General features: G+C 38.7%; 1 protein-coding gene across 2 annotated transcripts in view; it reads right to left on the bottom strand.

Moving 5' to 3' along the window:
• Nucleotides 1-360: 360 nt before the first annotated feature.
• The window catches only part of zmat3 (zinc finger, matrin-type 3), a 41,682-nt gene continuing 18,438 nt past the window's right edge, over nucleotides 361-23,604 (bottom strand). For both annotated transcript variants that reach the window (XM_072572581.1, XM_072572582.1), the window contains 3 exons: nucleotides 22,508-22,677; nucleotides 5,296-5,396; nucleotides 361-2,222 (listed from right to left, as the gene is read on the bottom strand). In XM_072572581.1, the coding sequence (XP_072428682.1) occupies nucleotides 2,014-2,222; nucleotides 5,296-5,396; nucleotides 22,508-22,677 (480 nt within the window). In that variant the 3' untranslated portion in view covers nucleotides 361-2,013. The remainder of the gene's footprint in view (nucleotides 2,223-5,295; nucleotides 5,397-22,507; nucleotides 22,678-23,604) is intronic.

Below are 23,604 nucleotides of genomic sequence, written 5' to 3'. Positions count from 1 at the left end.
CTACAGTTGTTGTTTGGTCTTCTATTTTCTGCATTTTCTGTTTTATTTTATTCTTCTAAATTAAATTTCTTATTTCTGTGATGTATGTGGTAATAAATTAAGAAAAAATGTTTTTGTGAAATATATATATCTTATAAATCAAACTGTCATCAAAATGTCACTGTATAAATTTATTTTTACGTCCTTTCTGTGTGGCATTTTGTAACTGTTCTTGTTGAACAGAAATTATTAGTGAGGCAGAATATTAGAAATAAGACCAGAAGTGAATCCATGTTTGAAATGGAAATGTTAGCCTGCGGATTGTATCCACAGTCAACCCACAGTCCAAATAAATACACTAATGCAGTGGACACAGATTGATTTATAAATGTAATTTCTTTTTCGTATCAATATCATTATGTAAGCCTCAAAGGCACAATTTGACTATCTTTTGAAACTTAAGGCATTAAAACAGATTAATTTTCATGTAGAGAAAAATATGACAATGTTTGGAAAATTCAGCAAATTTTAACCAGTGAAAAAAAATGCCGTGGGATGGTGACTTAAATCTTTTAACCTTTTTTTTGTAAAAAAATACAGCGATAGTAAATGACAAAAAAGTGAACTATAATTTGAGAAAGAACATTCATGCATAAATGTTGGTTCTATTAAAAGGTGGACATTGTTTTTTTCTTGAAGCCTTGGTAACTGGTGAAAGGGGCGAGGAGGTCAGAATACAAAAAGGTTGCTTTGAATTAATGAAAATATTCATTTTTCATCAATAAAATGTAAACTTTGCAGCATATCTCACACAATTCACATTTTCACTCATTATTATTTTATCGTAGCTTTACTAGCTTTATTTTCCATAATGTAATTCACAAACTTACCTTTCTCAAAACTCTGGCACAAACTCAGTCACTCATCTATCTTAGGTTTGGAAAGAATTTTATCCACTAATTGCTGATATTAAACTGACTGGCTCACTAAAGGATAGCATATATACCTTTTCCATAATTGCCTTCACTATTTATTTTTAAAGTTAGCCTTCAGTGGACTTTATCAGATTTGGTATAGTGAAATCAGTCTTAAAAGGAACACATTATTATTAGGATCCTTTTAAATAAGACCAGGTAGTTTCAAGGTTCATAAGAACAACGACAATATTCTTTAATTTTTCTGATGGTGACTGTTTAGTAGTGCATGCATGCTAATAATGCAGCTGGTGGCTAAATTACTGAGTCCAATTGTGATAAAGCTCAATTGTATACATTTTATATGCTAATATAATAACATAAATTCTGGGATTCTTCAACTTTGTTAATTTATCAACATCATATCATCAAGCTTATCAACTCTTCAAAGTTTGCATCACTCCACAATAGTGTCATTAACACATTTCAAACAAAATTTTCAACAATGAATTAAAGAAAACAGAACAACAGGTATTAACGTATTATTGCACTTTTCATATCTACCTTTTCCACAGGAAAACCAATGGTGAAACTCTCTATACAAAGATCATTCAACAATACATGAATGATTCAGTGTTGAACATTTATTTGTATACCACCTTTTGAATCAATTGCAGAGGATCATTATAAGCTGCAAATCAAAAGGAAATCAAATATTAAAGAGAATGCTTAAAATTACATTAAAATTCCAAGAAAGCTGAACATTTTTTTAGAAAATATTCCATGAGCAAAACAAATATTACATCACTTAAATGCTACCAAACCATCTGTAGAAGCAGCATGTGACCAGATTCACAAACATCCCTTTAAGGGATAAATCTTAGCAACAGATGGAAGTTTTCGAGACACAAATTAGCATTAAACATTAAATTAAAATGTTAAGAGAATACAAAGTACATTTTGACAATTAACAATAAACCTCTGTACAATTAAAAAATGGATTCGATGATTCTTTTTCTTAATGATCAAGTCTTTACATTTTCTATACAGAAATTGTGAATGTGTAATCAACAATTATAACCATCTCATAAAGTTTCAAGATGCACTTATTTCCAAGGCTTCATGCATAGCCAAGATTTTCCATCTCATTGCGGTATCGTTGCTCTGACACCTTGCTCTTATGCAGTTTGCTTTCAAGATGAAGCCGAAATTCTTGTTCCTCACTTGCACCAATATTACACATTGAACAGTAGAACTGTCCACTTGGTGTCACACACATTGCTAGGTCACGTGGAATCCGCTGACGGGAGCGTGGATTAGAGTAAGGACCTACATGATGATAGGATAACATAAATTGAGCTTCAATAATTTGGAGAAATATGTGACAAAGTGCCTCCAACAACGTATGTTCTAGAATTAAAGAGTTTAAGATTATTTAATTTGTTCTATTTCTATTAACAGTTGTGAAAAAAACTAGCTAATTGTTACATAACCCCTTTTATAAGTTTTTTTGTGGAAGTATGATGCAGTTATCAAAACTGAACACAATATGTGTTCACGTTGGGCCTTTGTGACATATCTGCTACTATGCTCAAATTTGAATCTATGTCTCTGCAAAAATTCATATTATTTACCATTTTTTTATATCCATTTTTTTTAAATACATAAAATTTTAAAGTTAGCTTTGATAGATATATAATTTATCGCCAGACTTCCAAATTATATTCACAAACAAAAACTGCTGAAAAGCAAACTTAACATTTTGGGTCCAGTGACCCATCTTTAAAACCGGAATTACATTGACGATTCATGTCCTTTTTCAAATCCATTGTTGTGTCTTTTGTTTCTATTGCTTCTCCACTTTAATGTCATTAACAAATTTAACAAGTTTGCAGGTCCAGATTTTGAAACAGATTTAGGTGGTATGAAGCCCACTAGCATAGTAAAGTTTCTATTTGCATCAAATAACAGCATATTTTGAATCATTGCAGATCTCCAATCCTTTCAAACAATTATGCATCTTTTCCATGAGATACCTTGCAATAGATCAAAATATCTCATCACAAACTTGTAATGAAGGTCAAATTCCAAGCCTCGTGCTAATACTAAACAACTAGAGATTAAATTTACTTGCATGAGACTTCCTTATTTAATAAAAAGACCACTATCTTTAAATAATGTCCTAATCCCCCCTATCAAACTGGCATCAATGGTATAGATCTGTCAACATTACAGAAGTTATTCCAATATAGCAATTTTGACCCAAACTGACTGGTTTCAGTATAAATAATGGCTTGACACATGGAATAAAAAACCACTCCATGACATGGATTGAAGTAAGTACAACGACAAATCGAAGTGACAAAATTCATAAGACCCAATGATAGGAAAAATATATTTTGAAGGAGAAAAATAAATAAGCTTGTAAAGAAGCAATAAAAGGTACATATAGAACATAGAACATTACAGCACAGTACAGGCCTTTCGGCCCTCGATGTTGCGCTGACCTGTGAAACCAATCTGAAGCCCATCTAACCTATACTATTGATTTTTATCCATATGCCTATCCAATGACCATTTAAATGCCCTTAAAGTTGGCGAGTCTATTACTGTTGCAAGCAGTGCGTTCCACACCCCTAGTACTCTGAGTAAAGAAACTACCTCTAACATCTGTCCTATAGCTATCACCCCTCAATTTAAAGCTATGTCCCCTTGTGCTAGCCATTGCCATTTGAGGAAAAAAGTATGCTAATAACAGTTAAGTGCAGAGGAGCCTCATATAGAACATAAACATAGGCATAAACAGTTAGTCCAAATGGTCTGCTTAATTTGTATAATCAAGCAATTCTAATTATAATCCGATGTTAGGTAACTTTATCAGGAGTATAATATAAATTCCTCTCCTTCCTAAGAATTGGCAGAATTTAATACATTTCTTCTCTGAAAGAGGGTAGTGAACCTGAAATTCCAGAGTGGTGTCACGGCTGGGTTGTTATGTATATTCAAGGCTGAGACGGATTTTTAATCAGCAAGGGAATCAAGGGTTGTAGAGAAAAAGCAGGAAAGTGGATTTGAGAATTATCAGATTAGTCATGACCTACTTCTGTTCCTACATCTTATGATTTCATAATCAGAATGTATTCAAGACTAGCCTTAATCATAAAATTCCTACAGTGTGGAAGCAGGCCATTCAGCCCACACTGAGCCTCCAAACAGCATTCCACTCAGACCCACCCCACTACCCTATTCCTGTAGCCATGCATTTCCCATGGCCAATCCACTTAACCTAACCATCATTGGACTGTGGGAAGAAACCAGAGTACCCAGAGGGGATCCACACAGACACAGGGAAAACGTGCAAGCTCCAAGCAGACAGTCCCCCAAGCGTAGAGTCAAACCCAGATCTCTGGCGCTGTGAGGTAGCAGTGCTAACCATTGAGCCACCGTGCCATTACAATAACAGGAAGATATAAAGGTAATATTCAATGACACATGCTGAGTTGGCTAATTTTACCTCAGTAGGTTACTAGAATTTATTTATCAGACCTCATTTTGGAACTGAAGGGGGGATGTAGAAAAAAGCCTCAATTCCTGCTCGACAGTTAAGAAATGACTTTTTCCTTTAAAAACTACTTGATTGTAGGTGAAAACAGGATTGGGCTCCCCATTCCTATTATCAGAGACCTGCAGACATCTTTTGTCCAGGATCGCATGAAAAATATCTACTCGTGTGAAGTCCTAGAGTATTGGAAATCAATGTAGCAATCATTAAGTGAGCAAGAGAAAAGGTAAGTTAATTGGGCATGGAAAATAGGGGGATTCAAAAGAAGTGTGTTTTACAAATGTAATTTTATTGTTCCCTAATTTCTTTAGGAAATGGAAAATTTCACAATCAATTATTTCTCTCTCAATTCTTGGTCTATACCCAAACTGGTGATAGGAACTTTGCACAAAATGGGATTCAAGCAGTAATTTATTGTTCACATTTGCAATTAATATTAAAAGAAACCAAAATTTTCATGATGCTGCCTTCAAAAATATCAAATTAAAATCTATAGCTTTGTCAACTGAATTATGCAAGTATTAGGTATCTGCCACATCCTTATGGTAGCACTTCCATCAAAATCAGAAGGTAAAGGATTTAAATCATACTCCAGGGATTTGAGTACATAATCTAGGCTAACACTTCAGTGCAGCTTTAAGGGGATACTGAGAAGTGCTATCTTTCAGATGAAACATTAAACCTAATTCCTATCTACCTTCTCAAGTGGATGCAAAAGATATTTGAACAAAAAGGGAGTTCTTGGATTGTACTGAACATGACTAAAATTATTTATCTTGTTGCTATATATTTCTATATTGCAAATATTTAACATGTTTGGAAACAGAAAGTAGTAGATACCTAGTGTATTTTGAACTCCATGGAGATTGCGACGATTTGGCACAATTTTAAATTCATTCCCTTCTTTCCTTGGTCTTCTCTTTGTGAGCTCTGTTGCCTCTCTGCAAAATTAAGATAATTGTTAGTCAAATATTTAACAAGTGCACAATTTGTTAAAATAGTTCATAGCAATCCTCTTTTTATTTTATTCTGATTAGAATATTTAGCAAGTGCAAAGCTTTGACCTTTGTTCTGTTATTAACAAGAACAGTTTACAATTTGCGTAACTGACAGCACAATTTTCAATTAAATATCCCTTCAAATGAAGGAAGATATAAAATTTGCAAATAAAAGTGCTCAATCCAAGTGGTATCTCATCAGAATTTAATATGGATAAACTGGAAGAATGCTAAATTTGAGAGTTTCTGCATACCATTTATGATTACAGAAAATACGTAATGGCATGCATGCTCTGAATAGCACCACTTTAAAATAAGCCTAGTAATCCATTCCAACCAGAACCAAGTTGATGACAGGAAGAATCATCACCAACATACATATCTTCAGGCTTTTTGACCAAACACAAGCCTGACAGAAAGATTGTTGTTATGTTTTACTGTCTTCTTTATCCCGAGCAATTATCTTAGTACAAATTGGAAGATTCCGGGTTTGTGAGTGTATATTTACAGGCCATTTGACCACAGATAAATTGTGATCCTGTTCTTATCCATATTCTGCAGAACGTGATTAAAACTGGGTCTCTTGACTAATTCTTCCCACACTGGACAGTGTCCAGCTTGAGATCACTTAAAGAAAATTACAATCAAACCTTATTGCTTCCTTATGATTGATGTAACCAGTGAATAAGATCTCTAAGTGATCAGAAGGATTACTGTATTTTTCTGATAAATGTTCTGGGCTTTAAAATGATGCAGTAGGTTACAAATGTTTGTCCAAAAACCTGCTCTTCATCATTTTAGCTGAGGTGTTAACCTATGTTAAGCTGGTGTTACTACTCCAGGTACTAAAGCAAAAGAATCTAGATTAACACTCCAGTGAAAAACTACACTGTTAAATGTGCCATCTTTCAGATATTAATTTAAATCAAAGTCCCCTATACCTTTTCAGTGGATGATTTGGAGATGCTAGTGTTGGACTGGGGTGTACAAAGTTAAAAATCACACAACACCAGGTTATAGTCCAACTGGTTTAATTGGAAGCACTAGCTTTCGGAGTGGTGCTCCGAAAGCTAGTGCTTCCAATTAAACCTGTTGGACTATAACCTGGTGTTGTGTGATTTTTAACTTTTCAGTGGATGTAACATATTCCATGTCACTATTTTGAAAACTAGCAAAAGAATTAGTATTGATATCCTAGATATATTATCCCTCAAAAAACACCATGGAAACAAAATATCTGACCATTATCATCTTGTTGTTTATGGAAGCTTGCTGAGCACAAATTGACCGCAGATTCTCCTACTTTACAACATTCAGGAGCACTTCATTGACTGCAAAGCCCATTGGAACAGCCTAGGTTTTAAAAATACAAATAATTTCAAATATTTCTTTCTTGCTTAGATATGAGAGGTTAAGAGGAGATTATTTTAAAATAAATCAAAGCTAAGTGACTAATTTAACACCATAAAATGTATTTGAATAAAGTACTGGCAGTTGAATCATTTCCTATCAGATTATTCCAGCCGTATTACATTCTACATTTAAAAACAATTTCTCATTGGGTTGATCACATTGATAAATCTTTGGCCAAATTTGCATTTATGTTGTTCTGATTATCTCACAATTAGCAAGATCATTTGTTTTTCGGGAATGCTGGTTAAAGGTGAATTGCTGGGCAGGTAATTTGGAGCATTCGCTTCAGGCCTTTTTTATGGTCAGGTGAACAGAAGGAAACTTGATTTCATGTTCTATCTGAAAGATGATGCTTCCAAAAGATGCAACATTCCTTTTTTGCTGTGAAGAAGTGTTGTTTATGTGTTCAGATCCTCGAAAGGGGCTTCAACTCACAAATGTTTGACTCAAGAGTTAGAATGCTATCACTAAGCCAAGCTGAGACCATAAATTTTATTTAAGCTGTTGGGTAATTCATAAAATGATGATATTTAATCACATGGTCACAAAGTTTTTTCTGCTAGAACATGTATAAAAGTACAACCTCAAAAAAGATAACAAAACTTCTTTCAATGTGCAGCACAGAATTTAACAAGCAGTTAATGAGCAAAATTTACATCCTATTGCAATACCTTTGTCTCATTTCCCATCATCAGTCATGTGTACTTGTTGTTCAGGTTAAAATGTACTCAAGCTACTTTCCTATATTCAAGAAGTCCAAAATATGGGCAATTCACCATTGACATGTCTGGTGTGATTTCAGCTTATTAATTCTGTATCAATTTATAACATAATTGCTTTTAATTGCCATTTTCAAAAGAATAAAGGATTGATTTCATGTATTCATCAATGCAGAAATGGCAGTTCAATGTTGGAGACTACGAAGCACACTAAAGCCCATGGGGAGGAGAGCATCTCTAGGAAGCTGACTTATTGCAGTTGCACACAGAATAACACAGCTATGTCCATTGATTACCAATCAGAGTAACTGACATTTTGATGACATCATTTTACACTTAAGATGATTGCAAAGTTTTCAACTGCTACTTGAATTTACTACAAATCATGAAAAATAAATCATCATTTTCTAACAAGATGATCAATGAGTTTAACTTAAATGCTACTATTGGAATAGTTTTTGAAATGTAAGCCTTCATAAGAATTAATATGGATACTTCACTCATAATATATGATAATCATTGTCAGTTTTAGCAAGCAAACTAACAAAATACCCTTTTTATTGTTTTATACCTTCAAGATGCTGAAAATAGATATAAAGTAAGATTAGTTACCTTTGATATGGTCCTCCTTATTCTTCAAATGTAGTTTATCCACCATGTACCTTAGGATATGCCTATTTCTTTTCTGGGAGAGGGTAAAAATCAATAGACCAGTGCCCCTTGGAGGGGTTTTACGCTTATTGAAATCATAACAGCTGACTAATTTTCCTCAGTACTCGAAAACAAAACAGTATGCCTACAGACCAATCCTCAATACTGTAAGATTGAACTGAAGGCATCACTGCTCAGAGAGGAAAACGAAAACAGTATTAAACAATAAATATACTTGAGATCGAGTTAGTAGTAGTATCGGAGGTATGTTGAAAGGTATGTTGAAAATAAAATACATTTCAAGAATGAGGAAGATTATTCAGGAGGTGTGGTCTTAATTTCTTTCTTACTTGTTTTTCCTTCACAGACCTCAGATCCTCAGCCTAACCACTTGCAGCTGCTTGATCAGTGATCTCCCCTCCATGATAATGTCAGCAATGGGGCTGTTTGCTGTTGTTCCTACTTTTTTTTTCAACTCCATTCGCAATGGCTCTGTAAATGAAGCAACCCATGCCAAATACAGTATGATCCTGGATATATCCAGGCTTGACCTGACAAATGCAGGTAATGTATATCACATAAATACTAGAAATGACCACCTTCAAAAAAAAATGTCAGCCATTAACCACGGTATACAGCAGCAACTACTCAATTGCCAAATTTCTACATAATCAATATCTTGAGGATTACCATTACTCAAAAAAGCTAAATGGATTGATCAGATCAATATAGTGGTAACAAGAGAAGGGCAGAAGCGGGTATACTGCTTTGAATGATTCATTTCATGATGCATCTAAACCTCGTAACTACCTCAAATGAGGAGTGTGATAGAATGCCCACAATTTGCCTGGATGATTGAAGTAGCAGCAACAGGAAATAAACTCAACGATTCAGAAGAAAACAGCCTATTTGATCAACTCCTCTGCCACTGATATTCATCACTGGATCACAGTGGTTGCGGTATGTTCTGCCATAACTCACAAAGCTTACTTTGACAGCATTTCCTAACCCTGAAAACTTTACCATCAAACAAATTCCTCTCCAAAGCACATAGTATCCTGACTTGAGCATATATCAATGTAACAGCTGAGGGGAAAAAGAGCAAGGATAGGTCATTTAGAGTCACAGAGATGTACAGCATGGAAAGAGACACTTTGGTTCAAACCATTCATGCTGACCAGATATCCCAACCCAATCTAGTCCCACCTGCCAGCACACGGTCCATATCCCTCCAAATCCTTTCTATTCATATATCAATCCAGATGCCTTTTAAATGTTGCAATTGTACTAACCTCCAATACTTCCTCTGGCAGCTCATTCCACAGATGTACCACTTTCTGCGTGAAAACGTTGCCCCTCAGATCTCTTTTATATCTTTCCCCTCTCACCCTAAACCTATGCCCTTTAGTTCTGGACTCTCCCACCCCAGGGAAGAGACTTTGTTTTTATCCTATCCATACCCCTCATGATTTTATAAACCTCTATAACGTCATCCCTCAGCCTCCGATGCTCCAGGGAATACAGCCCCAGCCTATTCAACCTCTCCCTATAGCTCAAATTCTCCAACCCTGCCAACATCCTTGTAAGTTTTTTCTGAACCCTTTCAACTTTCACAACATCCTTCCGAGAGGAAGACTAGAATTACACGCAATATTCCAAAAGTGACCGAACCAATGACTTGTACAGCCTCAACATGACCTCCTAACTCCTGTAGTTGAAAAATGTGGTGCTGGAAAAACACAGCAGGCCAGGCAGCATCCGAGGAGCAGGAGAATCGATGTTTCGGGCACAAGCCCTTCTTCAGGAATGAGGAAGAAGGGCTTGGAGAAGGGCTTGTGTCCGAAACGTCGATTCTCCTGCTCCTCGGATGCTACCTGGCCTGCTGTGTTTTTCCAGCACCACATTTTTCAACTCTGGTACTCTAGCATCTGCAGTCCTCACTTTCTCCTAACTCCTGTACTCAATACTCTGACCAATAAAGGAAAGCACACCAAATGCCTTCTTCACTATCCTATCTACCTGTGACTCCACTTTCAAGGAGCTATGAGGGATGTTACCATTATGTGTATAAGTCCTACTAAGCTCTGCTTTCCCAAAATGCAGCATCTCACATTTATCTAAATTAAACTCCATTTGCCGCTACTCAGCCCATTGGCCCATCTGATCAAGATCCTGTTGTAATCTGAGGTAACCTTCTTTGCTGTCAACTACACCTCCAATTTTGATGTCATCTGCAAACTTACTAACTTTACCTCTTATACTCACATCCAAATAATTTATATAAATGATGAAAAGTAATGGACTCAGCACCAATCCTTGTGGCTCTCCACTGGTCACAGGCCTCCATTCTGAAAAGCAACCCTCCACCACCACCCTCTGTCTTCTACCTTTGAGCCAGTTCTGAATCCAAATGGCTAGTTCTACCTGTATTCCATGAGATCTAACCTTGCTAACCAGTGTCCCATGGGGAGCCTTGTCGAACACCTTACTGAAGTCCATGTAAATCACATCTACCGTTCTGCCCTCATCAATTCTCTTTGTTACTTCTTCAAAGAACTCAATCAAGTTTGTGAGACATAATTTCCCATGCACTAAGCCATGTTGACAATCCTTAATCAGTCCTTGCCTTTCCAAATACATGTACATCCTGTCCCTCAGGATTCCCTCCAAGAACCTGCCCACCACCAACATCAGACTCACTGGTCTATAGTTCCCTGGCTTGTCCTTACCACCCTTTGTAAACAGTTGCACCACGTTAGCCAACCTCCAGTCTTCTGGCACCTCACCTGTGACTGTCAACGATACAAATATCTTAGCAAGGGGCCCAGCAATGAGTTCCCTATCATCCCATGGAGTTCTAGGGTACACCTGATCAGGTCCTGAGGATTTATCTACTTTTATGCGTTTCAAGACATCATGGAATTCCTCCACTGTTATATGGACATTTTTCAAGGTATCACCACCTGTTTCACTACACTCTATATCGTCCATGTCCTTTTCCACAGTAAACACTGATGCAAATTACTTGTTTAGTATCTCGTCCATTTCCCGCAGTTCCATACAAAGGCCGCCTTGCTGATCTTTGAGGGGCTGAAAATGAGTTGCTGGAAAAACGCAGCAGGTCAGGCAGCATCCAAGGAGCAGGAGAATCGACGTTTCAGGCATGAGCCCTTCTTCAGGAATCTCCAGCATCTGCAGTCCTAACTTTCTTCTCTGATCTTTGAGGGCCCTATTCTCTCCCTAGTTAACCTTTTGTCCTTAATGTGTTTGTCAAAACCCTTTGGATTCTCAACTCTATTTGTCAAAGCTATCTCATGTCCCCTTTTTGCCCTCCTGATTTCTCTCTTAAGTATACTCCTACTTCCTTTATACTCTTCTAAGGATTCATTTGATCTATCTTGTCTATACTTGACATATGCTTCCTTCTTTTTCGTAACCAAAACCTCAATTTCTTTAGTCATCCAGCATTCCCTATACATACCACCCTTTCCTTTCACCCTAACAGGAGTACACTGTCCCTGGACTCTCGTTATCTCATTTCTGAAGGCTTCCCATTTTCCAGTCGTCCCTTTACCTGTGAACATCTGCCCCCAATCAGCTTTGAAAGTTCTTGCCACATACTGGCAAAATTAGCCTTCCTCTAATTTAAAACTTCAACTTTTAGATCTGATCTATCCTTTTCCATCACTATTTTAAAACTAATAGAATTATGGTCACTGGCCTCAAAGTGCTCCTCCACTGACACCTCAGTCACCTGCCCTGTCTTATTTCCCAAGAGTAAGTCAAGTTTTGCGCCTTCTCTAGTAGGTACATCCACATATTGAATCAGAAAATTTTCTTGTAAAAACTTAACAAATTCTTCTCCATCTAAACCCTTAACACTATGGTTAGTCCCAGTCTATGTTATGAAAATTAAAACCACTCTATTATGCTTACAGATGACTGAGATGTCCTTACAAATCTGTTTCTCAATTTTTCTCTTAGTATGAGGGGTATAATATAATCTCAATAAGGTGATCATCCCTTTCTTATTTCTCAGTTCCACCCAAATAACTTCCCTGGATGTATTTTCACGAATATCCTCCCTCAGTACAGCTGTAATGCTATCTCTTGTCAAAAATGCCACTCCTCCTCCTCTCTTGCCTCCAATTCTGTCCTTTCAGTAGCATTTGTATCCTGGAACATTAAATTGCCAGCCCTGCCCATCCCTGAGCCATGTTTCTGTAATTGCTATGATATCCCTATGTTCCTAACCATGCCCTGAGTTCATCCGCCTTCTCTGTTATGCCTCTTGCATTGAAATAAATGCAGTTTAATTTATCAGTCCTAACTTGTTCTCTGCTTTGTCCCTGCCTATCCTGACTGTTTGACTCACTTCTTTTCTCAAATGTACCAGTCTCAGATTGATCTCTTTCCTCACTACCTCCCTGGGTCCCACTACTACTCTCAAGGATCTCCTTTGTAACTTCCTGCCTAACTCTCTATATTCTCCCTTCAGAATCTCATTTTTCCCTTCCTATGTCATTGGTTCTAATGTGTACAATGACCTCCTGCTGGACCCTCTACCCTTTGAGAACATTCTGCACCCTCTCTGAGACATCCTTGATCCTGGCATCAAGGAGGCAACATACCATTCTGATTTTTCACTGATGGCCACAGTAACATCTATCTGTGTCTCAGACGAGAGAGTCACCAACACAATTGATCTCTTGGAAGCCGACGTACCCCTCATTGCATTACAGCCAGTCTCAATACCAGAAATTTGACAGTTCGTGCTACATTCCCCTACATCAACCCCTACATTTTCCAAAATAGCATACTTTTATTGAAATGGGGATATAACAGAAGACTACTGCACTACCTGCCTATCTCTCTTACCTTTCCTGGTGTTAACCCATCTATGTGCTGCATCTGCAACTTTTTTCCCATCCTATAACTGCCATCCATCACACCCCCTTGCTTTTGTAAATTCCTCATTGCCTCTAACTGTTTCTTCAACTGATCCATTCGATCTGATAAGATTCACAACCAACAGCATTTATTGCAGATATAATCCTCAGTAACACGTAAACTCTCCCTAAAATCCCACATCTGACAAGGCGGCCAGGTCTGTCAATCAAAAGTTGGCGCAGAGGCAGAGCTGAAGAGTCGGACATCGCACAGAGCCGTGGTAATAGGGGACTCCATCGTGAGAGGAACTGACCAGGGTTTTTGTGGCAGCAGACGGGATTTAAGGATAGTGTGTCGCCTTCCTGGTGCCAGGGTGAAAGACATCGCAGACAGAGTGCAGGAAATCCTCAAGGATGAGGATGAAGAGCCAGAGGTAGTGGTACATGTCGGCACAAATGATGTTGGGAAGAAGAGGAGGAACATACTACAGCGGGACTTCGGAGAACTAGGAAGAAGGCTGAAAAGCAGGATGTCCAAGGTGGTTATCTCCGGTTTGCTTCCAGTTCCTCGGGCAGGTGTGGCCAGAAACAGGGAGATAATGGACTTGAACATGTGGTTGGGGAACTGGTGCAGGAAGCAAGGATTTAAGTTCTTGGATCACTGGGGTATATTTTGTGGCAAGCATAAATTCTACAAGAGAGACGGTTTGCATCTTAATAGGTTAGGGACCAGCATTCTGGCAGGCAGGTTTTTTACTGCAACACAGCTACATTTAAACTAAGTAGCGGGGGGGGGAGGGGACAAACTGGATGTTTAAAAAGGAAATTGAAGGGAAAGTTAGAACAAGAGAAGTCAAGAAAGACAACTGTATCAATGAGGCAGAAAACTTGGAAAGGGATCATGCTGCAAGGTTGAGTGAAATAGGGGTTGATAGGAAGGGTGAGGGCAGTAACAAATTAAAAATACTATACATGAATGCATGAAGCATTAGACATAAGATGGATGAGCTTGAGGCTCTTTTGGAAATTGGCAGATACGATATTGTGGGGATAACTGAGACGTGGCTTCAAGTGGACAGGGCCTGGGAAGTGAATATTCAAGGCGACACATGCTATCATAAGGACAGACTGACAGGCAGAGGGGGTGGGGTGGCCATGTTGGTAAGGGAGGATATTCAGTCCCTTGCGCGGGGGGGACCTAGAATCAGGGGATGTAGAGTCAGTGTGGATAGAGCTGCGAAATACTAAGGGTAAAAAGACCCTCTTGGGAGTCATCTACAGGCCCCCAAACAGTAGTCTGGATGTTGGATGTAAGTTGAATCAGGAGCTGAAATTGGCCTGTCACAAAGATGTTACTACAGTTGTTATGGGGGATTTTAACATGCAGGTAGACTGGGAGAATTAGGATGGTATTGGACCTCAAGAAAGAGACTTTGTGGAGTGCCTCAGAGATGGATTCTTAGAGCAGCTGGTGCTGGAGCCGACCAGGGAGAAGGCAATTCTGGATCTGGTATTGTGTAACGAACCAGAATTGGTCAGAGACCTCGAAGTGAAGGAGCCATTGGGAAGTAGTGACCACATTACACTAAGCTTCAATCTGCAATTTGAGAGGGAGAGGGTAGGGTCGGAAGTGACAGTACTTCTGTTGAATAAAGGGAACTATGGAGCTATAAGGGAGGAGCTGGCCAAAGTTCAATGGTGCAATACCTTAGCAGGGATGACCGTGGCGGATATTTCTGTGTATAATGCAGAAGTTGCAGGATCAGTTCACTCCTAAAAGGAAGAAAGATCCCAGGAGGAGGCATGGGCGGCCGTGGCTGACGAGGAAAGTTAAGAAACATATAAAGTTAAAAGAGAAAAAGTATAACATAGCAAAGATAAGTGGGAAAACTGAGGACTGGGAAGCTTTTAAAGAGCAACAAAGGATTACTAAGAAGGAAATACGCAGAGAGAAAATGAGGTACGAAGGTAAACTGGCCAATAATATAAAGGAGGATAGTAAAAGCTTTTTTAGGTATGTGCAAGGCAAAAATTGGTTAGGACTAAAATTGGGCCCTTGAAGACAGAAACAGGGGAATATATTACGGGGAACAAAGAAATGGCAGAAGAATTAAATGGGTACTTCAGATCTGTGTTTACTGGGGAAGACACAAGCAATCTCCCTGAGGTAACAGTGGCTGAAGGACCTGAACTTAAGGGAATTTATATTTGCAGGATTTGGTGTTGGAGAGACTGTTAGGTCTGAAGGTTGATAAGTCTCCAGGGCCTGATGGTCTACATCCCAGGGTACTGAAGGAGGTGGCTCGGGAAATCGTGGATGCGTTGGTGATTATTTTCCAGAGTTTGATAGATTCGGGGTCGGTTCCTAAGGCTAATGTTATACCACTTTTTAAGAAAGGTGGGAGAGAGAAAGCAGTAAATTATAGACCAGTTAGTCTGACCTCAGTGGTGGGAAAGATGCTGGAGTCTATTATAAAGGATGAAATTACGGCACATCTGGATAGTAGTAAGAGGATAGGACAGAGTCAACATGGATTTATGAAGGGAAAATCATGCTTGACTAATCTTCTTGAATTTTTTGAGGATGTAACTCTGAAGATGGACAAGGGAGATCCAGTAGATGTAGTGTACTTGGACTTTCAGAAAACTTTTGATAAAGTCCCACACAGGAGGTTAGTGAGTAAAATTAGGGCGCATGGTATTGGGGGCAAAGTACTAGATTGGATTGAAAATTAGTTGGCTGATAGGAAACAAAGGGTAGTGATAAACGGCTCCATTTCGGAATGGCAGGCAGTGACCAGTGGGGTACCACAGGGATCCGTGCTAGAACCGCAGCTTTTTACAATATATGTTAATGATATAGAAGATGGTATCAGCAATAACATTAGCAAATTTGCTGATGATACAAAGCTGGGTGGCACGGTGAAATGTGATGAGGATGTTAGGAGATTACAGGGTGACCTGGACAAGTTAGGTGAGTAGGCAGATGCAGTTTAATGTGGATAAGTGTATGGTTATCCACTTTGGTGGCAAGAACAGGAAGGCAGATTACTACCTCAATGGAATCAATTTAGGTAAAGGGGCAGTACAAAGAGATCTGGGTGTTCTTGTACACCAGTCAATGAAGGCAAGCATGCAGCTACAGCAGGTAGTGAAGAAGGCTAATAGTATGCTGGCCTTCATAACAAGGGGAATTGAGTATAGAAGCAAAGAGGTGTTTCTGCAGCTGTACAGGGCCCTGGTGAGACCACACCTGGAGTACTGTGTGCAGTTCTGGTCTCCAAATTTGAGGAAAGACATTCTGGCTATTGAGGGAGTGCAGCGTAGGTTCACGAGGTCAATTCCTGGAATGGCGGGATTACCTTACACTGAAAGACTGAAGCGACTGGGCTTGTATACCCTTGAGTTTAGAAGACTGAGAGGGGATCTGATTGAGACATATAAGATTATGAAAGGATTGGACACTCTGGCAGCAGGTAACATGTTTCCGTTGATGGGTGAGTGCTGAACCAGAGGACACAGCTTAAAAATACGGAGTAGACCATTTAGGACAGAGATGAGGAGAAACTTCTTCACCCAGAGAGTGGTGGCTGTGTGGAATGCTCTGCCCCAGAGGGCAGTGGAGGCCCAGTCTCTGGATTCATTTAAGAAAGAGTTGGATAGAGCTCTCAAAGATAGTGGAATCAAGGGTTATGGAGATAAGGCAGGAAGAGGATACTGATTAGGAATGATCAGCCATGAACATATTGAATGGCGGTGCAGGCTCGAAGGGCTGAATGGCCTACTCCTGCACCTATTGTCTATAAGAGCATATCACTCTACAAAGACCATGTTTGCTTCTTCCAGTCTACAGACCCAGAAAATAGCACCGTCTTATTCCTCTATAAAACACCGCTCCAGGCTAAGTTAATACTTATGGTTTATGTTTTTAAGTTTAGTCAAGAGACATATCTCAATAAAATATATAATCAAGAAAGAACCAGCTCTACTCACTATTGCAGACTTTCTGTAGGCCACACTTAAAAATATTCACATATCTGTTTCTGTACTGTGACCTCTCCCAAACAGGTTCCTTCAAGATTAGTTGTGAATTTCATTGTTCTTGTTAATTTTCCCAGATGCACTCCGATGTCCCACGATACATTAATTCAACAGCAAAGGCAGTAACTTCGCAGGTTCACTGCTCCGTCAGTTAGCAGTGTGGGTTTCTTTTTCGTTCTCTCTCCTGCATTGGTCTCACCTTGTGCTGCCTTTGTCTGTTCCTTTCGCTTTTAAAAGTGCTGTTATTTTGACTTTTTTTCCCCCAAAGTTCCAAACAATGCAACAGTAAAACAGTACTGCTACTCCTGGAATTTGAGGAAATCATCTCCAACACCTAAAATACCTCAAAAACGGCACAGCCTGTTACAGCCAGAAATATTTACCGTCCTCCATCTTGGATTACCTAGAATTAGCCCTTCAAATCTGCTCAGTTATCCAATATGATCATGATTCGTCATCTACCTCAACTCCACCATCCCACAGTATCCCCACAACCCTTACTCAACTATCTATTAATCTGTTTCTTGAATATATTCAATGACTGAGGACCACAGTTCTGGGGTCAGGGGTTCTCAACCTTTTGATTAGGAGAAATCTCTTCACTCACAGTCCTAAATGGTCAAAATCTTATTCTCAGACTCTCACCCATAGTTCTATACTCTCTAAACAGGGAAATATCCATCCAAAATCTGTTCAGTTAAATCCCTTAAGAATTATACACGTTCCAATTAGGTTGTGTTTCATTTTCCTTAGTTTGAGGAAATGTAGGTTTACTCAACTCAATCTCTCCTCATAGAACATTTCTCTCAATTTAGCAATATCCCTTCACTGTTGTTGGGTCAAAAATCTTGATTTGCCTTAATTACCGCTCTCATAAGAACATGCAGTAAAAAAATTACCATTCTCAAAAGGCAACAAAGGCTAGGCAATATTCATTGCCTTGCCAGCATTGCCTCTATGCCAATAGCAAAAATGACCTTAGCAATTCGAGACAAAGTTACTTTGATTTAAGGTTACTGTTTCTGAATCAACTTACAACAGAGAGGCTTTGAATAAAAGTTCACGGAGTAATAAAGGTGTTCACTTTAATCAAATGTATTCCCTCAAAAACAATCTAAAACATCTATATTGATGTTAAGCCATTAAGATATATGTGTTAAACTGACCTTTTCTCACAAAGATAAATATTCTATGGTCCTTAGCTTTATGAAGTGGTAATCTCAAGTTTTATTGCTAGAAAACCTAAATGACCTTCACTTAACAATTAATCCTATAAAATGTAAAATGCAATAAGTTTACACAAAATATGTGCCTTCGGTCATCTGTGATATTATCAGTTTTGAGGCTTGAGTGAAATAAATATTGCAAATATATTTTGTTAGAATATCATAATATATAACTGTAAGATCTCACACCATTAAACAACTATCATTTGGTGGTGAATGTTTTGAACTTATTTTCTACATTAAAAATTATTTGACAAGCATCGATTTCAAAGTCTGTTTTCTCAACAACAAAGTTATCTGTATCAGATCGTGGAAAATGACGAGATTAACTGACATTCTGAGACAATGTGCCGAGCTTATGATAAATTAGATAGAAAAAGGAATTGGTTTTGCCTGCTAACTATCTAAAGATCTAACAGGAATTATTTATGAGAAGCAAACAATTCACGTGATGCACGATTATGTTATGTCCTCCAATGAGTTCACAATATTTGCTGCCTGTAAAGTTACATAAATTTATCACAGCAAAGCTCCAAGAACAAATACCACAATTTACCACCTGGCCTGACTTGTAATTTGTTTCTTAAATCTTATATACAAGAAGCTGCTCCTCAACTCTGAAGTAAACAATGGTTCAAAGCCATTCATAAAACATTTTTTTGCAAATACCATGGGAGTAATTACTGTGGTGAAGGTTCTGATTAGATCAGGAAACATATCTATGACATGGAATAAAAACGATGAAGCAGAAGCTGGCCTTCCACTAACAGGTAAGTTTTCTTTTGCATACAATACTCCTGCATCTCTTCATATTGCTTTCCAAAGGGGTGTTTGTCAGAAAGGAAATTGATGAAAACTTATAGGTGACGGTTAATTACAATACCTTTGAAATTGAGGTGTACAGGTAGAAAAAGGCTTGTCTTCGGAGTTAAATTGCATTAAACTGGCAAAGTTTCACCCATCTATTAAATGCAATTTCCAATATTTAGTTTAACTGATTTTAGTGGAACTAAATATGGGCTGGATACGTGACACATGCCCGATTTGATACCACTCAACACGAATCTGTAATCCATGTCATGATATTGCAAGAATATTAGACATCAATAGTATTTACATCTACATAGGAGGTATCAAAAAGCAATTTGCACTTAGCTCTTCTCATTGTTAGTAAATTAGAATATTACAGTGAATGACAGGGATATCAAAACCTCTGAGCAAATCAGATTAAGCAGAATGAATACTGCAAAAGTAGATATATTAGAGTAGTAGCTGAAACCAATATGAAATTTTTGAGGCCAACTTTCATCAATAAAGCATTTTTTATGACAGATGAAGAAGATTGCTGTATTCACCAGACAGCACAACATAACTAATTCTAGCTAGTTATGATCTGGAAGTTTTGAGCCTCAATCAGGACTTCAATTTAAAGATTTCTCAAAGTTGACACACTAACACCTGATGGATACTGTGACAGCACCGCCCTGACCTGGGACTTCTAACACTGAGAAGCATTAAATCAAGGATCCCTTCCAGTTCACAAATCACTTATTTTAAATTATACTGCTGTTCCTTCATCTCAATGTTGGAATTACCTAAAGATCATCACTATGATGCATAAGAACTTCAGAGGTTCAAGGGAAAGGCCTCATCATGGCAATAGGTGTGGTCAGCAAATACAGTCTTGCCTGTGTTGTTTATATATCATTTTTTTTTAATCCATACATGCAAGGTTGATTACTACTGTTCAAAGATATGTTTAAGTCATGATCATGAATTGTGGTCATCACAGTTTCCAAATCAGATTGAGTTCTTGGGTTAGATTACTTACAGTGTGGAAACAGGCCCTTCGGCCCAACAAGTCCACACCGACCTGCCGAAGTCCAGACCCATTCCCCTACATTTACCCTTTCACCTAACACTACGGGCAATTTAGCATGGCCAATTCACTTAACCTGCACGTTTTTAGACTGTAGGAGGAAACCGGAGCACCCAGAGGAAACCCACGCAGTCACGGGGAGAATGTGCAAACTCCACACAGTCAGTCACCTGAGGTGGGAATTGAACCCTGGTCTCTGGTGCTGTAAGGCAGTAGTGCTAACCAGTGTGCCACCATGCCAGAGGTTCTACCTCTATAAGAAATCAAGTCAAAAAAAAGCTTAGAAATTATTGAATGCAATCATGCAGCAGATAATCTGTATTGATTGTAATGAAGTCAGCCAGGTGGGCCTCATAGAATATGAATTCCCTGATTGGGGCTGTTATTCTGGTCCATTCTGTCTGACAGATAAGAACAAAAGTGTCAGACATCCTGTTCTCTTTGAGGGAGCTGGATGTCAAGGACTCTCTACGTATAAAACCTGCGCCCACACCTCCCCCCTCACCTCAGTCCAAGGCCCCAAAGAATCCTTACACATCCAACAGAAATTTATCTGTACTCCACAATGTCACCTACTGTATCCATTGCACCCAATGTGGTCTCCTTTACATTCGGCAGACAACTTGCGGATCATTTCAAAAAAACATCTCTGGGACACTCACATTAACCAACCCCACCGCCCCGCGGCTGAACACTTCAACTCCCCCTCCCACTCTGCCAAGGACATGCAAGTCCTGGGCCTCCTCCATTGACAAACTCTAACCACCTGATGCCTGGTGGAAGAATGCCTCATCTTCTGCCTTGGGACCCTCCAACCACACGAGATCAATGTGGATTTTACCATTTTCCTCATTTCCCCTTCACCCACATTATCCCAGTCCCAAGCCTCCAACCTGGCACTGTCCTCTTGACCAGTCCATCGCCTTTCCCATCTAACCACTCCACCCTCCTCTTCGACCTATCACCTTCTTCTCGACCTTCATCTACCTACTTCATTCTCAGCTACCTTCCCTCCAGCCCACCCCCCTCCCATTTATCTCTCAGCCCCCCAGCCCACAAGCCTCATTCCTGATGAAGGGTTATGCCCAAAACATCGATTCTCCTGGTCCTCGGATGTTGCCTGACCTGCTGTCCTTTTCCACACTCTTGACTTTGACCTCCAGCATCTGCAGTCCTCACTTTCTCCATGTATAAATACAAGGTGACTTGGTGACATGATACAGGCCTTTGTGAAGTTATTTCTAGTGCAAAACTACATTGTACAAATTGTTCCTTGGCTTTTCCTGATATTAAGGTTCAATTGTGGCACAGTGACAGTGTCCCTACCTACGGACTGGGAGGTCTGGGTTCAAGTCCCATCTACTCCAGATGTGGAGCATCTCTGAACAGGCTGACTGGAAAAATACATTAAAGACAAAAGTGAAGTTAGTGAACAAGCTGAAGAAAGATGTGACAATTGGAAACAAATACTGGCTTTGTTTACAGTCATATTCATTTCTCCAAAACAAATATCCTTTAAATGGGTCAGCACCACAATTAAGTTCAATGTCTTCTATGAAAGAAAGGACTCTCTCAGCAATTAATTACCTCTGCTTATTTCCAGAATTAGATTGCAGAGATCTCGATTCCTAATGAAAAGTGTTCAAACTCTTTTCTGTGATCTGGGAGAAAATTTGACTACTGCATATAAAATTTAAACCCTAGCATATTTCTCATGTGAAAAATTCTGTTGAAGGTTTCTGGGATAAGACGTGAACCATAGTTCCAAAGGTTGGAAATGCCTAATATCAAAATAGAATAGTTTACAAAAGCTGTTCCTACTGACAGTGTAAAAATGCTCCAATGTTGCTGCCAAAATGAGAGAGAAATTGCTGTGGATTGGCATTATCTGTAATGTGCAATTGGGGAGTGGGGTTGGGGTGATCAAAATACCAAAAAATTCAAAATTCCCAAGAGGGCACTGTTCCAATGATTGACTGCCAGCTGGATGATAGGCCTGTCCTAAGGTATGTAGAGGATGAACGCATGAGGAAGAATCACCTTTGTCTGTAGACAGTAAAAGAAACAACTGATATTTAGATGCCTATCATTAAAACAAAAATTATTTAGGTTTCTATGTTTAGAGGTGAATTATCTATTTACTTGTTTAAAAAAGATGATGCAACAAAAAGTAGATATCATATAAAAAACACATTAAATATCCTGTTAAAGAATTTTCAACTATCAGAATACATACAAAAATGAATTGGATTTCTGAGCCTCTGCTAGCCGCAGTCTCTTGGCATGGTTCTTTCCTTGATAATGTGCCTGTGCCACAGCTGGGGAGCTAAAAGAAGCATCGCAGAGTTTGCAGTAATCATTTGCTGTGGCCAGTATCACACGACCTGCCGTCTTGGAGGATCCTGACTGAATGGAAAATAACATATATCGATAAGGATATAATGAGGATAAGACAATGAGTCTACAAAGGGATATAAACAGGCTGAATTGGTGGACAAAAACTTGGCAGGTGCAATAAGCATGTTGGCAGGAAGAATAGAAGAACGGAGTATTATTTAAATGGGGAAAAACTGCAGAGGGCTTTGGGAGTCACATGAATCATGAAAAGCTAGCATTCAAGTTCAATGGGTAATAGGAAAGACATATGGATTATTGATCTTTATTTAAAAGGGAATATGTATAAAAAATGCTTTACAAAAAATTTGCAAACTACATCTGAAACACTGAATAGTAATGGTCCCCTTATCTAAGGAAAGGTATACAGGCATTGAAGGCAGTCTAGAGGCTCACTAAGTTGATTCCGGGTATGGAGGGATTTTCTCATGAGGAGAAATTGTGTAGATTGGTCTTGTACATAGTGGTATATAGACGAATGAGAGGTGACCTTATTGAAACATACAGGATTCTTAGATAGCTTGGCAGAATAGATACTGAGAGGCTGTTTCCCCTTGTGAGAGCGCCTTGGACCATATGGCATATGCTCTGGTTAACAGATTGCCTATTTCAGACAGAGATGAGGAGGACTTTTCTGTCCGACCGTAGTGAATCTGTGGGAATTCTTTACTGCAGCAGACTATCAAGACTGGATTGTTAATAAGTATACTATGGTAGTTTTAGCTACTCAAACTAGATTTTGGTCGAAACACCCATTATAATGGCCATACTGTGGTTCAAGTAGTGCAACCACATTGTAGCTGGTCTGTGTTAATAAGAAAACCTCCAAAGCTAACTATTAAAATGAAGTTTTAAGTAAAGATTTATCTCTTTTGAGAGCTATGAGATATCTGCGCTAAATGGAGGGGGAACCTAGACACTCATTGTATGTTGAAGCAC

Source organism: Chiloscyllium punctatum, chromosome 6, assembly GCF_047496795.1.
Source record: "Chiloscyllium punctatum isolate Juve2018m chromosome 6, sChiPun1.3, whole genome shotgun sequence".
In the NCBI taxonomy this organism is placed as follows: domain Eukaryota; kingdom Metazoa; phylum Chordata; class Chondrichthyes; order Orectolobiformes; family Hemiscylliidae; genus Chiloscyllium; species Chiloscyllium punctatum.
The sequence above is the reverse complement of the archived record's forward strand: the minus strand, read 5'-3'. Positions and strand labels throughout refer to the sequence as shown.